The following is a 25,053-nucleotide window of genomic DNA, read 5'->3' as shown; positions in this document are numbered from 1 at the left end:
GCACTGGCCCCTAGAGTTGGAAACGACTAGCACGCATGTGCGGGGGAACCTTTACCTTTACCTTTATAGATATAATATATTGGTTGGAATTGTTTTAAATTGAGTAGCATACAAGATATGGTAACTAAATGAATGAATAAATAATTGTAGTTCTTCTTGTTCTTTTCTGCTCACCTTTACAAGGCAAAAGTGCTGACAATCTAGCAGATGTAAAGTATTTTCTAAAAATGGTGGAAAGGGTGGAATCCAGGGGAGAATTTCTTCAAGACAAGTTTAACACAATCATCACATTTAAAAAAGTCTCCTTTGTTACAGTGGTGTTTCAACTAGACATTTAGTATTTGTGTTTATTAGAATACATTTCCTACAGAATATTCTATTACCATTTATTTCTTAGAGGTGTCACTGTAGAAGAAATATACTGTAGATGTGAAATGCTGACATGGGTTTTATAGCTTGTTTAAGGAAAGAGCATCAAAGCAATAATGGTTTGGGGAGCCTTGTTGTATTTTCTTCTTTAGCAACTACTTTGCTTTTTTCAAAGTGCAAGGCTGTTTCTTTTGTAATTAAAACATAGTATATATTGGCAATTACTTTTACAATTTTGCTCTCTATTTCCCCCCAAAGTGTAGTCAGGGTTGATCTCCTCTAGGACTGACCGATTTGAATGCCTTGCAGTCCAAGGGACTCGCAGGAGTCTTCTCCAGCACCACAGTTCAAAGGCCTCAATTCTTTGGCGCTCGGCCTTTCTTTTCTTTCTTCTTTCACAGCCGTACATTGCAACTGGGAAGACCATAGCCTTTTAACTATACGCACTTTTGTTGGCGGGGTAGTTAAAGGTTAGTCAAAATAAAATAGTATTTTTTGCCCTCCAGGTTCGTGGGTCCCGTGGCGTCTATTCACAGCCCTCAGGGAAGCCTCGGTTAAGAACCCTCTCGGTATAGCCTTGGCAGTGTAATAAGAACTGCTGTGAGATTTTATGGGAGACAGTTGGGAATATTTGATGCTGCCCCTTGGATCCACTACTGCTCCAGTGTCTTGGCTTTTTGGAGCTATTTCTGAATTTTTTTTTTCATGCCTACATTGTCTCACACAACGTCTCTCTCTCTCTCTCTCTCTCTCTCTCTCTCTCTCTCTCTCTCTCTCTCTCTCTCTCTCTCTCTTTGCAGCATTGAAGCTTCTGTAGCTACTTTTGCTCAAGCCAGACCTCCTGGTATCTACAAAGGTGACTATTTGAAAGAACTCTTCCGTCGTTACGGGGATGTGGCTGATGCGCCAGCACCCCCTCCTTTACCAGAATGGTGCTTCGAGGAAGAGGAGGAAGACGGGGAGGAAGATAACTGCAAGCCGGGAACTCCCGAATCGGAAGCTTGCTCGTCCACTTCCTTTTCTGGCAGAAAAAGAAAAGAGCACTTAAAACTGGTAACGGTGAACTAGAACACAATATAGCATGTCTTTTGAACTTGTTTTAAATATGTTCTTGTAATTGCTGTTTTAATATGTGCCTTCAAGTCAGTATGGATTTCTGGCAACTGCCTGGACCTAGTCCCTGCAGTTTTCTTGGTATAGTTGTTAAGGCACCAGGTTGGAAACCCAAACATTGTGAATTCTACCTAGTACTGCTTTCTTGATCCTAGAAAGAAGACATTGGCAAGCCAGTTATGAACATGTTGTCAGTAGTAACTGAGCCTGCTGAAGCTATTCAGAACCTGATAAATTGCCCACAGTTTCATAACCTTAGCATTCTCATTTCCCCATTGTCCATGCTGTACCGAAACCAGAGAGTTGCTGCTGAAATATTGAGTTAACAATAAGAAGAACCTCTCCTTTACAGAGTGCTGGTAGAATACAGATAGTGCAACTAACATACAAGACGACTATGTTGTTTAAGGCACCAAATTTGTATTAACCGCACATTCTCTTAATCTAGCATTCATTTCATGCTGGGTAGAGCCAATGTAGGAGATAAGATGGGATCTCATTTTGATGGAAGAAAAAAAAAGTTAAAAAGTTTTGAGCTCTTTGGTTTTCAGCTCTAGTGGTTTAGAATAGTATTTTTCTGGTGGTGTTAGGTGAGAAATCCTTGAATGGTAAAGGCACTTGAAGTAGCATACTGAATTTGGGGTTCAGGATTGGAAGGCATCTGGTGAAATATTAATTTAGTTAATAAAATATAAATACTGCCTAACTCCAAACAACTCTGGGTACTGTAATATAAAAAGAAATGATCAGGTGCATCGAAACAAAAGAAATACAATAGACCAAAGAAAAAGGACTTAACAATAAGTCTGCCCCCAGGCCTGGGAAAGCAGCCCAATTTCCAGAGAGTTTTGGAATATCATAAGAATATTTCAAAACTTAGGATGTTGTAAAAAGTTGGTTTGGTTGTTTGTCCTGATTTGCTTCCCATTATTTTTTTCCCCTTTTTTTTCCCCTTTTCACTTTTTTATCAGCCATAAATATTTCTATTCTAAAAGTTATAATGAATAAATAAAAGGCTTACACCCATGTTAAATTAATGCAAATTTTGATTGCATTTATAATTCTGCTGCTACTGTTATTTAATGTTGCACAATTAAAAACCTAATGGTTTTAGTTACAGAAATAATGCTTTTACAAATGAAGGAGGATGGCAACTGATGAAGAATTCTGAATGATAATGGAAATTTTTTTTAAAAAAAATGAATTAACTCTTAAAAAATGAAGAACAAACTTAATCATATTAAATCATAATTGGCATTCTAATGGTTTTTATGTGATTTATTTTTGAAAGAGAGCTTTGAGCTTTTAGTTAATCAGTAGAACTATAGACTGAGGCTTTCTAGCTAGGCAGGATATTAAAATTCTGAGTGTTTATTAAATTAGTATACAGACTTCATATAATTTTGTATGTTTTATGTGATTTGTCAAGCAATAATATGAGTATTAATAAATCATTTTTTCTGATTTTCTGCTAGACCTAAAAGATAGAAGGTACCATCATTAGAAGGTACCACATAGAAGGTACCATCTCTCTCTCTCTCTCTCTCACTCTCTCTCTCTCTCTCTCTCTCTCTCTCTCTCTCTCTCTCTCTCTCTCTCGTCTCTGTCTCTCTCTCAAATTTCAATACCATAGGAGTCATGGTTTCCAGATTTTGGACACATTCTGTGGGTTAGCCTGCTGAAGTATTTTGGTTCAAAAATTGTTGTCCTGTGACATAGATGAGTAAACGCGTAGTGGGGAATGCAGCCGCGAAATGTAATGTAAAATGTAAAATTAGCTACTAAGCTTGTAAGCCGCCCTGAGTCTTCAGAGAAGGGCGGGATATAAATGTAATAAAAAAAATGCTATTTAGGAACAAATATGACTTTCAGTGATAGGTGTAGTTCTGCTTCACAGATTCTAAATATTTAACACTGGTGAATATTTAATTTTTATAACAGCTACCACAGTAGTAGAAAACTGCAGTGGTGCTGCAAACAAAGCATATGTTTGAGTGACTTGATGACCACGAGAGGACACTTTTTTTTAACCTCTCCCACCCAAGCAGTATTTGTATTTTGGTGCTGTGATTTTGATTCATTATTTTTGCTTCCAACCTGAGAACAGAAATCAAGACCCAGCTGAACAGAAACTACTGGATTGTTCATTAAAAGAAGGCTTTTAATATTGATAATTGTATTTCAAAGGTGAAAAGATTTAAAAAAACACAATAATTTGGTTGATTCATTTGATTTAGCTTTACAGCTTTTCAGGTACATTGTATCTTGAGGAGGGCATAGGAATGCAATTGCATGCTTATCCAAATGATATTTGAGAAACATGTTAGATGAAAGTGAAATCTCCTAAGTTATTTTTATTATGTACATGTGTAGGGTATATTTGAGCTTGAGTTAGCATGGCTTAAGTAAAACGTGTATCCCTTTCGTTTAAAGCAGACATGTCAAACTCACTCCGTCACGTGACATCGCGCAATGTATCGGAGCTATTTTGCCATTACCGGCATTGGGGCGGGGGGGGGCGTGATTTTCGCAGTTTGACACCCCAGGTTTAAAGCAGCTTTCCCTTTTATATGGTTTGCTAAAAGCAGCTTTACAGGGCAGCTTGATAGAAAAAGCAGTATTCATTTTCATTGCTAGAAATATCAATCAAAACTTGATGTGGTTTCAATTTAGATCAATTTTAGGCATAAATTATAGCCTGTAGTTATTTTACTTAGTATGATTCCATTGTAATTTATGCAGCAAGTATAATGAAGGGAAAGATGATACATTGCCAAATTCCTAAGAGGTATTTCTGTTCAATGTACATTATATTCTATTTTTCACAGAAGGATGTATAACCATTATGATGTGAAATTTTTAATATGAAGCCAGTCATATTTCCCACCATATTCTTTCTTTCTAGATTTAAAGTGTGTCATGACAGCTTCCTTGAACCTTTGTATACAATATCCTATATTGCTAGTGTAATGTAATAAAGCTTTTTCAACCTTCCCTATTAGCTCGGGATGATGAGGGTGGTCATTCAATTAGGTATTTAGGGCTCTGGCAGGAAAAAGCTAACCAAAAGAAGTGGTTTGCAAAATAGTTTGGATTCCAACACTTTCATGGAAGAAATTCTGTTTGGAGTTAAAATTGTCCTCTATTTTGCTCAGAAGATATGTTCAGAAGTATTTTGATACTTATCTGACCGTAGTAGAAGCATTCTAAGTCTGAAACAACGCCGTCTTGAGCTTGAATCAATCTTATTTCAGTTCCAAATGTTGGTTTTTGAATATGAATGAATTACTTCAGAAATATTTCGATCAGTTTTATACATAAACCAGGTGGGGAAAATGAAAACTAAAAACTCCTTCCAATTTCATTTAGAAAAGACCTGTGTAAATCTTTTAAAAGATTTAGCTGCCTTATGCCTTTCTGGGGAGGAGCATTCTGGAAATCAGATGGCCTAATGGCGAAAAAGCATATTGTATCTATGTCCTTATTTATAATTAGTGATCGACAAAATTATAAACACACAAGAATACAAGGCTTTGTCATGTATATATCATCTGTTGCCTCATTTTCATGGTGGCTACTCATCTGGCTATTATGTAGGTAATGGAATGTTTTGTGTTTGAAAGATGAAAGTTGACATAAAACTCATGTGTTTTGCCAGAATATTGGCATAGGAAGGGCAAAATATAACTTTTACAGAGATCCTACAAAGCATAGTATAATAGAATATGCTGTATTGTTTCAATTTCCCCAGATTCACATGGGCAAGTGCTCTCAGCTAATGGGGTTTTACAGTATCTACCCTGCAAAAGTGCAGAAGGGAGAACGTTGTGCCTAGCCTTAAAAATTCTTTTCTCAATCTGGGGAAGGTAAGTGTACTTAGATCCCAAGTTCCCAAGTAGATTTTTGCAGCCCGTTATTTCTTACTCTGAGATCCTGTTAAACTGATTTTGGTGTTCCACATTGCTTCGTTTTTGAAGAAAATTTTTTCAAATCTTTTTCAAAACAAGTAATTCAGCCACATATCCATAAGGCATTAATGTTGATTCATCTGCTGTTTTTGAACTCATGGAGTGGTCATCAGCTAGAGCTAAGGATAATAAGTATGTGAGGAAAACTGTTTCTTTGCTTCCAAACTCTCATTTTGATTTGAGACATTGCAATCACAAGTCCACAGTGGAACATTAGTATGCCTCTGTGTATATGGGTGTGTGGGGGAACCCATGAATTTTGTTGGCACTGTATCATTTTGTTTGCATAAATTGTCACTCGGGTGGATGCTCAAAATGCTTTAAAGCAGCTACAATTTATTCTCTTCCCTTTAGTAAAAAAGAAACTTGTAATGGCCATCAAGGTTTTAATGCCGTTTGACATATTTTAAGCCTGCTTTCCAGAATTAAATATTGATCTAAAAATATTTAAAAGTATGGCGCTGTTGTCTTGTGGTGTCCTCAGTGAGCCCTCCTTGTAGTTTTGCTTTTTTGGCATATACCCAAAGTTTTGGAAATAAATGACCAAACATTGTATTCCTCTTTTGTGTCTAGTGGAAACAGGAGAGATGAAGGCTGCAACATCCTTATACAGGAATATTACCTCTTGCAATTTTGGAAATATGGATGTCTGGATTATTTAAAATGTTTGCCATGGAATTAATACAGAATTAAATAGGACAGGAGCCAAAACACATCACTGACTTGCTCCTTTCTCTTTTTATTATTTTTAGAGCAGTTGTTGTAGATTGCAACTCATTCTTAAAGATATTTTAAACTTCTGAATCAGGAAAAATAAATCCTATAAATTGATGCATTTTTAAAGTTTTCCAATACGATGGTGCTGGATATAGATTCAGAGGCAAATTTGAAATCAAGGAAAGCCACATAGAGGTTAGATAGATGGCAGACTTCAGTTTAAGCATAACTTTTTGTATTAAATGATGCAGTGTAACAGTGTGATATAAGGTTTCATGTCCTGTTCTAAATCTTGTTTATCTAAAGGTAAAGGTAAAGGTTCCCCCGCACACACGTGCTAGTCGTTTCTGACTGTAGGGGCTGGTGCTCATCTCCGTTTCAAAGCTGAAGAGCCAGCGTTTGTCCGAGGACGTCTCCGTGGTCATGTGGCTGGCATGACTAGATACCAAAGGTGCACGGAACGCTGTTACCTTCCCACCGGAGTGGTCCCTATTTTTCTACTTGCATTTTTACATGCTTTCGAACTGCTAGGTTGGCAGAAGCTGGGACTAGTAACAGGCGCTCATTCTGTTACGCAGCACTCGGGATTCGACCCGCTAAACTGCCGACCATCTGGTCGACAAGCTCAGCGTCCTAACCCACTGAGCCACCGCGTCCCTTCTTGTTTATCTATAGTTATACAATTAAGGTCCATCTAATATTGGAAATTTTGATTTATGTGTTTAGCATATAATTTCATAATTTGCTTACTATAGTTAAAAGCCTAACCAGTTTATAGTTACCCAAACTCTTGTTAACTTTTTGTGTATTGGTAATAAATATTGACTACCCTCCCACCAAAAATAAATAAAAATCTTTGGTGATGTGTCTTATTTGGTCAGTGAAAGTGAATAAGATCAGACTTGATTTGTCCCAAAGAAACATGAAAAATAGTATGAGGTATATTTTGAATGACGTTGATAATATTAATCAGAAAAATAAAAAAGCTGATATGATTTTTCTTGATGCAAAGATACCTTTTGATAATTTGGAAAGGTCTTTAATAAATCGAAGATGACATTTTCTGAGACATTCTCTTAATAATAGTCAGAAATAACCCTATTTGTTCCATTATCTTCAAACAAGTAGAATAGTTTGAAACGAATGACAGAAACAGGGTGAACTCTTAGAGACCTAACAAAACTTGAAAAGTTTGTAACAAAACTTCAACATACCTGCTGGGCTTATTGTTCATGTGTTTTGTTACTGGAATATGATTCAAAACTAAACAAATTAAAGAATGTAGAATTAAATAGATACAGAATTTAAATAGATACAGAATAGATACAGAACAATTGATAATGAAACCAGGTGAATAACAGTAGAAGATAGTTATTAAAATTTACTATAACTATTAGACCTTGGTGCAAGATTATTTTTTTTATTGCTATATTATACCACTGTTGATTGCCAAAATCGATCATTCAGATTCTGCTGTAAATGCAATAATCAGGATGGATCATTTCTTTTTAGACTCGGTGGCAATGTCATAAAGCTCAACGATCCTGGAAGGTGATTCATCCTAGAATGAACCAAATTTTGAATATATTTTCTGCCAGTTATTTTGCTGCAGTACTAAGCATTAATATTCCTACAAAACATACACAGTTGGTGTTGTACAGCTGCTTTGATACTTTATCCCTCTTACTAGAAATTACACATAATTCCTTTTTTTTAGAACAGTAGCAAAGTAGCTGTGGGAATATGCATTATTGTCAAAAAATAACTTTGTAGTTAAAAACAAGTCTGATAACTGAATTTAATTTAATCTGGAAACCATTTATAGAGAACAACACAGTGCATGAACTTATGCCACATCCAAAGTTTGGGTGTTTCTTAATGTAAGACTTTAAAATGTCGTATTTTAATTATAACATGCTTTCTCTGATTAATAATAAATTAATGTAAGATCAGCTTTATATGAGTACTAAACTAATGTCACATTGAAAATTCTTTCAATTTTTTATAGCTTGTAAATCTATTTTTTCTTTTATTTCATTTTCCTCTTTCTCTTTGTTATGGTTTCAACTATATGTTAAATAAATTTTTTTTTAAGATTAACAAAGAAATTAACAAAGGGGCCCATCAATCTGGGCTCATTTTCATTATTTCAGGTAGGACAAATTCACCAGATGCTTCCTTCTACATGCTTAGAGACTCTTACCAGTTTATCCACCTCTATCAAGGAAACCGATAGCGTACTGGACAGTTATTCATAATCGGATAATCCCTATTCATGTCATGTCAGGATCTGCCTGCAAGTTTTTGAAATGTTCCTCCCATGTTTGTCTAGGATTTTTATTGGCTGAGCTCTCTGAGGACTTACCAAAGAAATTTGCAGTGATTTGGCAGAAGAAAAAAATAATTCATTTACTTGATTGACTGAATGAAAAATGTCCAGGCTTCTTTGGCGGTCTTGCTTATTATTTTATCAGAAAATACTTGTTTTTAAAGATTTAACAGCTCTTGAAGTAAGACCTTTGGGGAACTTTGTTTGTGAGTTACAGATGAAGTGCTAAATTTTCTTTAGAACCACATACTTTTTTGATCAAACCACTATGACCACAAGTAAGTAGTAAAGAGTATTTTTCAGCTTTCAGCACAGACAGCAAGTTCCCCCCTGTCCATCTCAATGGTTGACCAGGTCTGATCTGTTTGATGGCTGTACTGTAAATCAGAGATCCCCAATCTTTTGGTCACCAGGGAGTGGTTCTATGGAGAAAGGTTTTTCCATAGACTGGAGGGTGCATGGTTTTGTGTGCTACCTTCATCTCACAGATGGGGCTTTGCTTATTTGTGCAGACTGGTTGCTGGTATGCCGTGGCCCGGTACTGGTCCGCAGACTGGAGGTTGGGGACCCTTGCTGTAAAATCATAATCAGAACTTTGGACCTTGCTGAGTAGCCAATTGGCAGCCTTTGCAGTTGCTTCACTGTGTTGCTGTATTTTGCACAGAGTGCAGTTTTAAACCCTATTCAAGGGTTACCCACTACAGCTCATTACAATAATGCAATTAGTAGGGCATGAACAATAGCAGCCAGCTGTCTCCATCTAGCAAAAAGGGAGGTTTCTGTACTAGATGAAGCTGCTTTGAGCATTTGATGACAGTGATTCATGGAAACCCCATCTCAAATAAGCCTAACTCTAGCCTTTTTCCCCCCTGAGGTAGTGCAATCCCATTTGCTCTACGTGTATGTAGGAGCTGTCTGTCTGTCTGTCTGTCTGTCTGTCTGTAAGTCCTGTATCTTGACAAGATTCAGACAAGAGTTTAATAACTCATATTACTGTATCTAGATGCTGGTTCAGAATATATGTATCCTTTCCAGATTCAGATGTTTCAGAGAAGTGGATTGATGACTGTACCCAGCAGTTTCATATAGTTGTTAAATAGTATTGGGGAATCGAAGAAAACATTGTATGTAACCTGTAGCAAAATTGACAAGGAGGCAGCATGGTCCCTTAGTGCCGTTCTCTGAGACCATCCCTGCAAGTGGCAAAAAGCTGCTAAGAGAACCAATAGATCAAGTAGACTCAAAAGAGTCACCCTGTATGTCTTTCTGGCAGAAGCCATCAATCAGAGCTACTGTGGCTGATTCTTGAAACAAGAACTCGGACTTAAAAGGGTCAGGATGATTTGGTATCCTCTGAAAAGTCTGCAAGTGTCTAGACACTATCCTTTTCAGTTCTTGTTTCGAAAAGAAAATATTTGTGAGTAGACAGTAATTGCTGACATCCTAGATCCAAGGAGGGCTTTGGCAGCTGTCTTATTTTTATGGATGCTGTTCCATTTGTGCAGCTTTAGCCTGGAGATAAAAATTGTTATGATAACCAGTTCCAGGCATTTCTAGATCTAGGCTAATTGGGTGGAAATGCTATGAGATACTTTAGTGCAGGGGTGTCAGACTGCCAGCCCACGGGCCGGATGTGTCACACAGAAGCCGCGCCCTACCCCACTGCCAGCAATGGCAAAACAGTCCTGATACGTCGCGCGACATCATGTGACGTCGTGAGTTTGACATGTCTGCTTTAGAGGGAACTGTAGCTAGGAGTGATTTTATATATTTCTATAACTCTGTTTCTGGAAAGAGTTGCTCATTATACTTATATAAGTTGACTTTAGTTATATTAGCAAAATATATGGCTAAGTTCAGGTTGGCACATAATATTGAGATACTGTTTGATGTTGTAATGCAGACATGTCAAACTGGCGATGTCACGTGACGTTGCGAGACGTATCGGGACTGTTTTGCCATTGCCAGCAATGGGGTGGGCGCAGCTTCCAGATGATGCATCCGGCCGTAAGGCCGGCAGTTTGACATCCCTGTTGTAATGGAACTGGAATCGTGGGAGTGCAACAATCCTGGTTCTTCTTGATCTCTTAGCAGCTTTTAGTACCACTGATTATGGTACACTTCTGGACTGACTGTATGAAGTGATGGATCTCCTTTCTCCATGGTCAGTCCAGTTGATGTTGGTTGGAAGAGAGAGGTTGAGTCTGATGGTTGTAATTTCTGTGGAATTTCAAGCCTTGATGAACAGTTAAATTTCTTGTTTAACATTTACATGAAGTCTCTGAATCAGGTCATCTGTTATATCAGAAATATGCTGGTACCTCTTAAGGTATATATCTTGACCCTAGGCCAGGGGTAGGCAACCTTGGCTCTTTTATGACTTGTAGACTTCAACTCCCAGAATTCTTGAGTCAGCATGGCTGGTTCAGGAATTCTGGGTGTTGAAGTCCACAAATCATAAAAGAGCCAGGGTTGCCTACCCCTGCCCTAGGCAAACCCAAATGATAACATTAAAGCCATATGCGCTTCCTGGAGGAAGTTGAATGTTGGAATGGGAAGGAAGAAGCTTAGGCTTAACCTGACAAGGTTGAATGGCTGTGTGTCCTTAGGCCACCTGGTGCTACAGATCTTTTATCTTTGATCTAGAAAGGACTCATGCTACTTCATTTGGTCTGCTGCACAATCTAAGATCCTTTGGGACTCGCAGCTTCTGTTTGAAAGACAGCGTGGCAGAATGCCTTTCAACAGATGATTTTGTGTACCAAATGCACCCTTTCCTGGACTCAGAAGTCCTTCGTATGATCACTCATGACGTTTTTCATCTCATGGAAGGATGATTGCAATATGGTGTATGTGGGGCTTGTAAACTCTTCAAAAGCTACAGCTGGTTTAGAACCCAGCAGCATGAACAGTAATGGGCATGCCCTTTTAGCCCCCATGTTTTGTGAAATGCATTGGTTACCGGTTGACTTCTGGGTGCAGTTAAATGTGCTGCTTGTCCTATTGATTAACAATACCTTCTAATAGGACTCAGGCAACAGGCCTTCTCTATTATCATGCCTGTCCTCTGAAACTGCATCCCCTGAAGATTTGTGTGGCCGTTAGCTTACCAGACTATAAAAGAGAATTGAAAACATGTCTCTTTCCCCAGAAAAATGTGGGCTAGTATGGTTGGGTACGTTACATGTGTATCCAGGTTAGTCTTATGATATTCACTTGTACACATAGCTTGTTGGACCTGCAGATTTCGTAGTCCTGTCCTGCTCTCTACCTGGCTTTTCTAGATAGGTGGGTCTAGAGCAGGGCTCTTCAAACTTGGCCCTTTTATGACTTGTGGACTTCAACTCCCAGAATTCCTCAGCCTGCGTGCCTGGCTGAGGAATTCTGGGCGTTGAAGTGCACAAGTCATAAAAAGGGCCAATTTGAAGAGCCCTGCTCAAGAGTATATGAAACAACGCAACTCTGATTAACCGCCAGGAAATATTTATAAACACAAGCAAATAAACTGAACAGTGGGATACATAAAAGTTGTGATGGAATACATGGAGACTTGATGAATTCAGAGTTTCAGCTAAGTTTCACTCGATTCTCCTGCTGTCTCTCACACACAAATGACTATCTGGTAACCAATGCATTTCTCAACTAGGCTGTCCATATACTAGCTAGATAGATGGAAACCACCAAGTCTTCATCCAGAACAACTGCAAGAAAAATGGGTTTTAGGGCCCCTTTTATCCTTTAAAATTCTTGCTTTGTTGATTCATAAGTGTGGTAGCTGTTGACGGGTTTATGAGTTTTTTCTGTGTGCTCCTTTGGTAACATGTTGATTGTTATCTTTCTCTTGAAAGATGTTTTGCCTTTTGTCCTCTCTGCACTAATGCCACCTCTATTTTTAGGTGATGGCAACTTCAAGTTAGTTTCACATTTTCACACAATCCAGTCTCAGGTGGGACTTTATGCCTATTCTGGTGGGAGATACAGTTTGTTTGTTGTTCTTTCTGGGAGATTCTTCATTAGGTTTTATTCTTGACTTTATACTTCTTGTTCATGTCAGGCTGCCCAGAGCTGTTGCGTGGCATAAATATTTTATTAATAAATAAATGATAAGTGAATAAACAAGCATTCTAGCCATCCCTGTAATTAGCGGTTGATTCTGTGATTGGTAGCTAAAGGTTGAAACTAGATGATAAATAAATTGCCCAGTTTTGGCTGCTCCTGCCACTTTTGTTTCCAGAGCACTATTCCACCAAACTTGATGCATCTCAGTATTCCACTCCTATCCAACCTGTTGTGAATTCCTATCTTCCCCACATCAACAATCCGCCCTCCCTGCCAGCCTGACTCAGCACTCCATATGCACAACTCCCCAGGACCGAAATTCAGATCCAAAGGATGATATGCACCAATCCCTGTCTCCTTGCAGGGCTGTTCTTGAAAATGCTTAGCCCCCACCTCCATAGCACTCCCCTTTTACTTGATGCTGGGGATGTGTAATTTTAGTAGTGGTATGTTGCTTTAAAACGTGAGCAAACCTGGGTTGGAAGATGCATAACTAGGGCAGAGCAGTTTTTATTAACATGTCCTTCTGTTGCTTCCGGAGAGTTGGCTGCAGAATAAGCCATGTTTGCCTCCATTCTGTACAGCATCTACAAAGCACAGCCAACAGAACACAACTAGCTCCCATACCACTTTGGTACGAAAAGCCTCTACCTCCTGTGGAGCTGCCCTTATGGTGACATGGCAGCATGCACCTAATCCCAGTTTGAGTGCTACATGCCCAGATTCGCGGGCCAGAAATAGCCTTGCTGTTCATTTGATTAGTTGCTAGTTTCTTTTTTCTTTTTTAAATTAAGATTGGGTTTTTCCCATTTTCTGTTATTTTTCTATTAAGATTCTTTCATGATAGCAATTTTTCATCCTGAGTGATGTATGCTGAAAAGAGCATTAACTCAAACAAGAATCTCTAGCTAGAGATACTGATTTCAGTTACATAACTTTGCATCCTGTTGTGTATCAAGGCTTACTAGTCATTCCATACCTTTACAGAAATCAATCCACAATTGTCATCAAGAGAAATCTTATTCAGACAAATCTGCAATAAGTGATATATCTATTTGCCTTAATCATGTTTTATGAAAAGGTTGAGTTGCAACTTTCTTGCTAGAATTAACTGAACTAAACTAAAATAATTTGGTTTTAGTTTAGCAAAATATGTAAACCCAGTCAGTATTTTCTATTTTGTGTTCATGTCTTTACCTTGATCCTTTTATTGAGGATCAAAATTAAAGGAAATCCTCTTGAAAGTTTGCTGTAATTAGGCAAAACTGTCATTAAATTCACTTATTATTTATCATTAACTAGGCCAACATAAACTGTTCTTTCATCATTTGTTCCTGCAAGAATCTATAGAATTATTTTCTGGTGGAATTGGTGAATTATATTATTGTTATATTAGATAGTGAAAAGTGATCTGAGTACAGTTGATGAAAAGTTACCTTATAACAACCTGGAGACTTAATTTCAAGGTAGTGCTAGCTAGGCTTTTGTATGGTTTATTTGGTTTTCACTTAATATGTTGGGGTTTGTAAGCCATGGTTTGTTACCTAATGTTACTCAGTTGTGATTCAACAGATAGTCTGTTGAGCCCAGCCAACCTGTAGCTGTTTTTGAAAAGTGTTTGACTACTTAAAAGGTGATAAGAGTTTTATCTAGTGCTTCCATTGATTTCTGAGTTTAATTACAATGTTTTATCTCCTTTAAACAAAAGACATCATAGTGGACATGCCAGACCTCCTGTCATCCACTGTCTCCCTGAGTCTGCCCAAATTCATGCCCATTGCATTGATGATTAATCTGAAGGACTTCATTTATTCGGGTTAGCAAAGGAAACTGCTCTAAATAACTTGTTCAAGCATGTAAGTATGCTGAATGGTAAACGGAGAGAGCTACCTTTGTCCTGACACACTCTTGTCTCAGATTATAAAATGGCTTCCTTCCCTTGTGTCTTTTAAATATTTTGACAAATTTATGATTTGGCTGCATCTTAAATCATAGTTCCTTATTTTTCCTGGCTCTGTGCTTGTTGATTAAATGCCATGTTTAGTGGCTTCATTTTTTAAATGTCTGATTTAGTGTGTGGCAGTTTCATCTCAGTGATGCCCCCCTCAACAAGATTCAAAACAAGATGGAAAATAAAATGGCTGAATAAATAGAAGCTAAGATATCTTTTCCCATTATATTTATTGAATGAATGAATGAATGAATGAGGCTGCTCAGCTTGAACATAATTGCTCTGGTGGTGTATAATAAGTCAAAATCCAAGAAAAATAAATATAATTAAAATCTATATACCATACAGTATAAAACCCTGTACAATAGTTTTATATACTTATAACATGTTCAAGGGTTAAAGATGTCATTTACTAAGATTTATACTAAGTATAACTTTTGAATTTCTAGGTCAATGCTATTTGAATTAAAACATTGTTCATAGTGGATAATTCAAACTTCATGTGGATAGAGGTAGTTCTGACCAGCTGCTTAGAGATCATTTTAAGTTATAGCAGACCTCCCAAAGTGGACCTAACCCATTCCAATGTCAAATTCCTTCCCTGTAGTCATGTGACCATATTTTGGGCAACCAGTCCACATTTATGTGGCTAGGTGGCTTTGATTTACAAAACCATAGCAAACAATAAGTTTGTTTAAGGTTGTAAAAATGGGTCCAGTCACACTTTGCGACCTCACAACTTAAGACCATAATTGCCAGGCTCGATTACGGTTGTAAATAAAGGACTACCTATAATTTACCCAACTCTCTTTTTTTTATTATTGTCTGATGGTGGTAAGGATGGTAATCAGTCCAGACACAAACGGAATTGAACATTTCTGTCATTGAAGCTCAGGCTGACAGAATATCGTGGCTAATTTAATTTTGAGATTAAGATGATGCCTGTTGGCTTCTAATAAATTACACATTGTTTCTCTAATTCCCATTTAATTATTTCCATTGTTCCAGTTCTTTTTAATTCTTCAAATTTGCATCTTTTTTTCTTTTGCATTTAGTAATCTTCTCAGAAAGAAATTTTTTATTACTTTGAGCAAGCAACTTTCCCTGTGTCTTTAGATTGTTGCTTCTGATCCTAGACTTTCAGTTTGAGCCATAACAATTAGTAGCTATTACAGTCTTTTATCCCTATGGTTATGTTTAATGATCATGTTATGATAGTGGCTTCTATAAATTATGCATTGGAATTTGATAGAAGATTAGGTTTTGATTAAATCATGCATTACCAGTGAAGGGATGGCAGACATTTATTGTATTTCTTAATTTCTTTCTCTTATTCTAACTTTGCAAGCTGAGCGGCTTGGTGACCCAGAGGTGTAGCTCTCTTGCCTCACAATCAGGAGGCTGTGAGTTTGATCCTAGGTAGCAGCAGATATTTCTGTCTCTGGGCGCAAAGAGAAATATCTTCTGTGAGCTCCGTGTAGGCATCAGGAAGGCCTTCTGGCCAGTAAATGCTCAGCTCCATTCGGTCTTCGCAATTCCATCCTGATGCAAGGGATTACAGGGTCATTAAAAGAAAGAAAAAATCTAAGTTTGCAAGCTGGATGGGCTCAGTGAAAGTGGTGATGGATACGCTATTCATAGATCTGAAGATCAGATTAGGGCAGATCCTCATGGAGAAAATCTATGTGTTTGCTAAGAGTTGACACTGATTTGATGGCACATAATCTAATAAATCAATTCTAAGTTTAAAATTAAATTCACTAAAAGTTGAAATGTTAATCAAATTTGAAATATTCTGAGTGTTGCTGATAGTATTCTAAAATTGTTATGTTTTTTTTTTACATTTTAGGGTGCTGTGTTTTTGGAAGGAATATCAGTTAAACGTGTAATTCAAGTAACAACTCAACCAAGGTTAGGAGAAATCCAACTTAAATGCCAACAATTTTGTGGCTGGAAAGGGTACGTGAATATAATTTTTAAAATGCAGTTTGAATATTCTGTAATACCTTTTCTCCATCATGGCACCAAGGTGGATGTCTACTTGGTTAGGCTTGTTTTGTTTGAGGATGTTGTGAATGGTGCCAGTTGCTTGGCCAGCAGGAGGAACAAAATGAGTGACAGCAGCAACAACAACAATGGCACAGAAAGCTGGCAAAATGACAGTGGATTGAGTAAGTTGAGGCTGGTGTGCTTTTCTGGACAGTGACCAAGTGGAACTGTGTTGGGCAGTGGTCTCTTCATTTCAATGGTTGTGGTGCTCAGTAGTACTTTGCTTCAGTTGACAAGGGGCTCAGAGTAAACTCCAGAGGACTTGGCTCTTGCCTACCTTCTTGGGAATGCAACTATAGAGATTTTAAAGATAGACTTGGCTGGGCTGGAACAGGATGAGGAAGTGGCAGTGACTGCAAGATCATGACTATTGGAGTCCCCAGTAGAGTTGAGGGCCTAGGTGCCAGGCAGTTTGTGGCAACAGGAGCAGGAGAAGGCAGAAGAGCTGTGGGGAAGCTGCTGTATGTTTTGCAACTGCTTTCCCACTGGCTACATGGTAAAGCAACTACTTTGCTGGATTCCCTTGCAGACAGGGAAAGACTTGGGATGGAGGCCGCTGGCACTTAGATTTGAGATTTTATATGGGGCAGGAGTTTTTTTGCTTGGTTTTGGTTTAAGTGGTAGTTTAGTGTGGCTGGAGACTTTTTGGTTCCCTTGTGTGAGAGACGGTAGGTATTAGAGGGGGCTGTGGCCCATTCCTTTTGGGTGCATGCATGACTTCTCCACTCCCAGGTGACAGCAAGAATGGGGTGGGGAGATGGGGTATAAGAGGAAAGATTGAGTTTGGATGATGGAAGAGTTGGATTGAAGGAATGTTGTGTGAGGCATTAGATTGTGGTCTGCTTGAGTGGAGTCTTTGAGTGTGTACACATCTGTACCCTGGGCCAGGTAAGTGATGTGTTGTAGTGTTGTCCAAGTGCCCGGAGGCTAGAAGAGTCTGGATGGGGACAAACTGATTTTGGCTTAACTCTGATAAGACAGAGTAGCTTTCAATTTTTTATCTCTCCAAGGTCTGGTGATTTAATTCTGGATGGGGTTGCACTTCCCTGGACTGAGCTGGGGCCCAATTTTAGAGCCCTCCAGGACTCATGGCTCCTCTTTGATTGCACAGATTTGTCTTGTGTGCTACTTGTGTCCTTCCTGGACCAGGAGACCTTGCATAGAGTCACTCATGCTGTAGTTACCTCCTAGCCGAAGTATTGCAATGTGATTTATATGGGGTTGCCTTTGAAGAACATTTAGAAGTTGCAACTGGTTCAGAATGCAGCAGCACGCACAATTTTGGATGCCCCTAGGTTGTCCATGTTTCACCTTTATTGTGCATACGGAAAGGTTGGGTTTGAGGTGATGGAAGAGTTGGATTGAAGGAATGTTGTGTGAGGCATTAGATTGTGGTCTGCTTGGGTGGAGTCATTTAATTTCAATGAGTGAATGAGTGTAAGAACTACAGTGTTCGTATTATAAAAAGTACTAGTTAAATAAGAATGATATAGGCTATATATCTATTTGGATATATTTGTTTTGATTCTTGGTATATGGTGCACCAAGACCTTCATGCATACTATTAGTCACCTTCTCACTACCAATAAACATAGTACTTCAGCCAAGTTGTCTGGAAATATTTCTGAAACATATAGGTAATGTTATTTTTTAGACTTACCTTATTTTAATGTTATAACATTTTGCTTTCTTTATTGGCATGCCTCCTCAAAGTCTTTTGAATTAGGCTACATATAGTCCAATTGTTGTTGTCTTTGAATCTCTGAAATCTATAGCAGCCTGACACTATCTAGAATAAAATAAAATAAAACAAATCCCAAACCCAATTGGCTTTTAGCTATATGTAAAGCATAAATGCCAGAAGCACCCCTCCAAAAATATTATTGTTTCTAAAATATTTATTTCTGCCCTTAAAACATCTGAAAAAAGCAAGTCATTCATTTGAAAAACAGAGGAAAGGGTCAGGCTTTTTAAAGGAACTGGCGGTTCATTTTTCTACACTGATGCGTGGTAGCTATCAACGTATCAATGCCTACATTTTAATGTTATAATTGCAGTGTTAAACTGAAGATAAAAGGATGTAGGGTTAAATAGCGTGCAGTGTTCTAAATGATCTTCATAACAAAAAGTACTTTAATTTAGAAATCGTATGAAGATACAGCAGTGGGTTAAATGCAGTGCAAAGAAGATTGTTTAGTCCACCTTATTAAAAATATTCCTATATTCAAACTCCTACTAAAATTGATATTCATGAAAGACTGATTAGAAGTGGTTGGTACTGGGTACTATTTAAGATCCTTTTTCACCCCCTCTCACTAGGACTGGATTCCCTGGGGCACAACCTATTTCCATGGACGAACAGAATATTAAATTGTTAGAGCAAAAGCCATATAAAGTAAGTTGGAAAGCAGACGGAACTCGGTAAGTTGAAGTTCTTATGTAAATCAGAGAAGTAATTTCAGTAATTTTGATACATTAGATCGGTACAGTTTATATATAGCCTTAAAGTTTAATAAATTTATTCTGTGGTTTCAGAATCTTCAGTCTGAATATTTTTAGCTTGCTTCTTATGTGTTACACCAATACTTTTCATCTTGTGTTTTAATTTGTATGTTTTGTCTTAACCGTGAAGGTTTTTTTTATTGTATCAATACTATGGTGTTTATTAAGGTCTGTCTACAGATAAAATATATATTTAAATGGGATCATTTTGCTTTTAACACATACCAATGAATTATACTAATATGGGATATGAAATGCTGCAACACCCAATTAACTTTATTCACTAATGTGATAGGGGAAGAACAACATAAGATCAATTCGGTGCTGGTTGTTTTGGTCAGTGTGCAGGTGGGTGCTTAACAAATGCCTTCAAATGCATTTATTAAAAATGCAAATGCAAATATTAAATTAAATTAACTGAAATTAAGAGCAGAAGTACATGAAAGCTGACCTGTTAAGAAAATAAACAGCTATAGTCAGGATGATTTAAAGAAGATTACATCCAACTGTGAATAACATAAAATATAGTGACAAAGGTTGAATATTTCATTTGTACATTTTTCCCAGTAGACAGGGTATACCAAAAGTCAGGTCCCATGGGCTGATCACAATATGTTTTATTCATTTTATTAATGATTTTTTTTAGAAAATGTTACTGAATTTAGGCACGTTCAGAGGCACAATGAACGAGTAAGGAAATGCTTAGAAGAAAATGGCAATGAATTTAAACATTTAATATAATTTATATAATAAATTACCTATGGGGCCTTACTTTTGGCACCCCTTATTTAATAATAGTCTTTAAGCAGAAGTCTTGTATTCTGTATTAAAATCTGTGATTTTGATGAAACTCTAGAAGAAGTAATGCTGCTTTATGTAGGTAGCTTGCCTTAATCTGCTTTTCTGAAAAGTAGGATTACCATTTGATAAATGTGCTAAGCTCCTTTCCATATTTTTGCCCTAATTCTGAGATTGTTGAGATTCTGATATTTTGAATTGATTGCTGGAAATTTTTGATAAGGTTATAGCCGTACAATTTTTTTTAGTTTGCTTTTACATTTAATAACTTGGTACAAAGATAATTTTTAGGGCGGTCTGAGAAACGCTGAAAAAAAGTTTGTTTTATCTTGCCTGTTGGCATTAGTATTTTTTCTGATATCATATTGATAGGTGTAAATGTACTAAAAATAGATAAATTGCTGATTTTCCTAGTTAGCATATTTGGAATGCATCTTTTACAAATTAGGGATAGTCAACTAAAAAAAATGAAACTCTGTTGTTAGAGTAGGAACAGAGATTGTTCTATGATGCATATTTTCCAAGATGACCATGGAGAAGGAGAACTTGAAGATGAACCAACATCTGGGATTGTCATTTGGGACCCAGGAAGTATACCTTCTCTGTTGTGACACCTCCAGAGGTTCATTTGGGTGATACCTTGAGGATATTGTACAAGTTGTTAAAAGCTGTCTAGTTTCCCAAGCCCTAGGATAGGATATCTGGGGCACCCGGAGTGATTGGTTGACAGTCTTTGCAGATACTTAGATTAATTCTTTCTTTCTTTTTCCTATTTAAATATAAGCTGCCCAGAGTCATTTTGGAGTCAGGTGGCTTCTAAATTTAACACTTAAGGGAGCTATAGTTTTACAAACATAACTTTGAAAGAAATAGGTTATCAAAATTGAAATTATACAAGTAAGACAATTATTATAGGGAGGAGAGGTTTGTTCTCTATATGTGGTGCTCTTGGCTTTTATAATAAAAAGTATAATTAGCCCAGGTGGTTAGTGGCTTTCTCCAGTCCCTAGATACATGCCTCATTAATAATGTTTGTAGCAGATGTTTTTTCTAATGAGTAGAATTGAACGTTCAGGCCTGAATAGCATAGCAAAGGTAATGAGACACTCGTCTTTAGGACAGCAAAGCTATGGATAATTTTAAAAGGAGGTTAGTAGTCTGCGAAATAAATGGTAGTTATGATGAGGCAATCCTACATTTTATGTGTAGAAATTTGCAAACTGACCAAAACCGATTATGTGAAATCCAATTGTTAGGATATTGCAATAATTTTGCTTTTGAGACTTGTAATTTCCTGAAGTTATTAAAAGAGACACATAGAGGCAATGTTCCATAGCGTGAGGAAATTGTTTTTGTTTTGGAAAATAATTGTTGCATTTTAATAACATGTGCATAGTTGTCAGCTGTAACAAGCCAAATGTGAACATGCTAGCTCAGTCTGCTTTTCTGTGCAACATCTGTTGTTACATTTGAACCTGATTAACTTCTAACTTGCATAAATAATATTTTGATGATTGGGGTTTTTATTGGTTTAAGTAATTCAGCATAAAATCAGAATGGTTGCATTTCTCAAATACACAGAGATAGGTAAAACCAGTAAATAAAACTTTTTTTTTCTCAGATCAAAAATATTGCTGGGATGTAGTAGGTAAAATAAAATATTTCTTTGAAGTGATGTTAATGAAATTGCTTCCTGATAGTTTATAAAATTAGTACATCCTTAAGTACTCATTTTCTCTCTCTTTTTAATGCAAGAATGGGAAGAGTTTAGGTTTATGAAGATCTAATTTATACTAAAACTTAAGATAGTGCAAGGAGGCAGGGGGGATTCTGAATATGTGTTCAATACCAAATGGAGAATATTCTTCTTCAACAAAATTCTGTCTTTGCTATCCAAAGCAGCTTGCTTTGTTTGATTATAATCTAGAACCGATTCCTGGATTTCATTGAACACGCTAATATCAACAAGGTCTCTATTTTAAGGGAAAAGGAGACACCTTGTTGTTGAAAATGTTAAAACATTTGGTAATCAGATCGTCCAGTAAATTGTTAGTACTTTTTGATATAATTTCTGCTCCATCTTTTCTTTTATATACTTGATTTATATTCCACTTTCCTACTTGAATGAGTACTCAGGATAGATGGTGAAAATTAAAGAGGAATTCAGAATTCAAACTATTAGAGTGTAAATTAAAATAATGCTAGGATTAATTAAAAAAACAAAAATAAAGAATTTGATGGAAGAAATTTTTTATTTACAAATATCCCAAATGCTGAGAGAACGAAACTGCAGTGGATCTTTCAAAGAAACACATTCTGATGTTTAAAAGGAAATGCAGGCTAAAAACAAGCTGAACCTTAGTCTCAGAGTCTGGATTTTTATTGATCCAGAATACCCACATTTTGACTAGATTTTATTTTGTTTGGAACATGGCTCAAGATCCAAAACAAAACAAACTCACTTGGAATTCCAGCAACAAAGCTTTATTTCAAAAGAAGCATTTGCAAAGGCTTGGTGGACTGAAACACACACAGGAGTTCAGCCACACCTTACAGAGCTGTTTGACACATTTTTATATCCTATCCCTGACATAGATTCCCCCCTCCCCTATCGCACTCAATGTCCCTTCCCTAATCCGATAAACTTTCCGGACTGCCTAAAACCACTGTCTTTCCCATGTTCCAGGAAGCCCCTTTGTCCATATCCTAACTTTCACCATCTAATTTTCTGTTACCATAGTCCGTCTCCTATAGTTGTTTCGATATTTCCTCTTACAATTTGTAACTTCTGCTTTTCACATTTGTACTTGTCAATATTTAGATAAAATATTATTTCTGATCTTCAGTTGGCTTCTGCTTCAACCTTTAGACTCATTAGAAATTTCTGAATAATACTTTTATTCCTTTCACTCATTATTAAACTAACACAGTGTTCCAGGATACCAATTACTTTCTAGGATGGTAAAAGGCAGGGTACTTGTACTCACAAAATGTGGCTGTCCAGTGGGAACAAGAGGGAAACCTATAGCAGGGGTCCCCAACCCCCGATCCGTGGACCAGCACCAGGTTGCGGCATGCCAGAAACGAGGGTGCGTAAACAAGCGAAGCCTCATCTGCAGGATGTAGGCTGCATGCGAAACCACTCCCCCTCTGGTCTACGGAAAAAAACTCCACAGAATCAGTCTCTTATGCCCAAAAGGTTGTGGTACACTGACCTATAGGACAGAATAAGCCAGGGGTGTTAAAGTCCTGGCCCGCAGGCCGGAGGCGTCATCCGGAAGCCACACCCACCCCATTGCCGGCAATGGCAAAACTGTCCCAGTACGTTGCGCGATGTCACGTGACGTCGCGAGTTTGACATGTCTGGAATAAGCCATAAATCTAGGGAATCAAATCAATAAATCCCTCAGTATTATTGAACCAAAACAAAAAAGTGCCTCCAAGTTTCAACCCAGGATATCCAACTCCATCCTGACTCACAGACTTCTACAATATTGAAACTAGACAAAAGAATAACAAGCAAGAAAAATGAACACACACTTTGGCAAAGTATCCCACAATCCCTGCTACCCATTCTAGCTTAGACCTCGGGGGGGGGGATTTAAGTGCTCAATTAAAAAGCCTCAGGATGAAAGGGTCATATGACTTTTGGCGTGAAGGTTGTTCTATGTTAGATAGAAATGCTGCTGTATTCTGCAGAACCTTTAAGTGGTTTTCTAGAGCAGCCCAACGTAAAGCAGAATGCAATAATCCACAGGTAAGGAGACCAAAGGATGAACAAGCATATCCCTCATGGCTTTTCAGGCAGCTTGGTAGCCTTTGATATCATTAGCCAATGGTATTTTTCTGCACCTCCTGCAAGGATCAGGGATTCATGGTGCTGGAGTACTATCATCTAACTATGAATGTCATGTCCTGCTTCACTATACTATACTAACTATACTAGCATTCCATCAGAACATATTTAAACTTACTGCATTTAACATGTTGCATTTAAGATACCAACCTGATATAGTAATATTAAATGGACTGATTTCTCAAGTATTGCTTTTATAACCTTCATCTCTTTTTAAAGAATTCAATTTTTTATAAATCTGTGTGGCAAATTAAGATGAATAATAGCTTGATGTTGGCTGCCTTTGAGTTTAAAACAATTGGAAGTCTTGGTTCCAACACTTTAGCTATTTCTTTTCACTGGCATGCATATTAGAAACTTTGGTCTTTCTTGCTTTATGATAGGGGTGTCAAACTGCTGGCCTGCGGGCTGGATACATCATGCCAAAACCTTGCCCACCCCATTGCCGGCAGTGGAAAAAAAGTCATGATATGTTGCGACACGTCACGTGACGTTGCGAGTTTGACACCCCTGCTTTATGATTTTTCTTGTATACTAGCATTTATATCTCTTATTATGCCATGAATAATCAACAACTTTATAAATTTATACTTTGCTAAGGGAAAGCTACATTATGACTTTGGTTATGAACCCAGACTTTGATAGTCTGATGAAATTTTGCAGTTTTTATCCACATCATTAATATGCCTTTATAAATATGTGTGGTCTAGAGTAAGTGCTGTTTGTTTTTGATGAGGATGTGAGAAAGTTTATGGACAGGTTTAGAATAAAATGTGCTATGTATACATCACAAAAAAAAACTATTGCAAGCCTGTAATATTTTAATAATTCTTTGCTATTCTTCTATTAGCAGTTGGATCTTAATTGTGAAATGTACCAATGTTTTAAATAGAAAATAAATTCTTTTGAAATTATTTAAAATAATGCTAATATTTGGTTTTGATATTTTGACTGATAGTAGGTGATGAACAGCAATCTGAAGAACCTACTTTCTCAAGTCATGTATCTTTAAATGTGCAATTTTTAATTATTTAACAGAACCTTTTATTGAAACTCATGTGTTTTATGAGACTATGTTTACTTTTGTAAATTGCTAATTCCCAATTTATTTAGAAAATAAGGAAAGAGTATTGTAAATATTGCTGTTTTGCAGTTATAAGCTAATGATACTATATATAATTCTTGTAGATAAACGAAAAATTGTTCTAGAAACCCAAAGAGAAAAACTAATATTATTTAAATAAAAAAGATGAAACATCAATTTAGTTAATGTGGTTTATAATACAAATACATCCAGGTAAAAATATATGTATATTGTGGTGTCTAAAAGTTATATGTATTA

The 25,053-nt window shown here is 37.1% G+C and overlaps 1 protein-coding gene and 1 long non-coding RNA gene across 5 annotated transcripts in view; one reads left to right on the top strand and one right to left on the bottom strand.

Annotated features, from left to right (window-relative positions):
* The window catches only part of RNGTT (RNA guanylyltransferase and 5'-phosphatase), a 135,789-nt gene that overhangs the window by 20,349 nt on the left and 90,387 nt on the right, over nucleotides 1-25,053 (top strand). For all 4 annotated transcript variants that reach the window (XM_083373634.1, XM_083373633.1, XM_083373635.1 and 1 more), the window contains exons 6-8: nucleotides 1,170-1,422; nucleotides 16,356-16,465; nucleotides 18,875-18,976. In XM_083373634.1, the coding sequence (XP_083229760.1) occupies nucleotides 1,170-1,422; nucleotides 16,356-16,465; nucleotides 18,875-18,976 (465 nt within the window). The remainder of the gene's footprint in view (nucleotides 1-1,169; nucleotides 1,423-16,355; nucleotides 16,466-18,874; nucleotides 18,977-25,053) is intronic.
* Nucleotides 7,380-24,436, bottom strand: LOC310646920. Its single transcript, XR_014493788.1, has 3 exons — nucleotides 22,843-24,436; nucleotides 18,216-18,344; nucleotides 7,380-7,430 (listed from the first exon to the last, which is right to left on the bottom strand). It is a non-coding gene; the product is annotated as an uncharacterized lncRNA (long non-coding RNA).

This window comes from Vipera ursinii (genome assembly GCF_947247035.1).
Source record: "Vipera ursinii genome assembly, chromosome: 1".
Taxonomy (NCBI): domain Eukaryota; kingdom Metazoa; phylum Chordata; class Lepidosauria; order Squamata; family Viperidae; genus Vipera; species Vipera ursinii.
The sequence above is the reverse complement of the archived record's forward strand: the minus strand, read 5'-3'. Positions and strand labels throughout refer to the sequence as shown.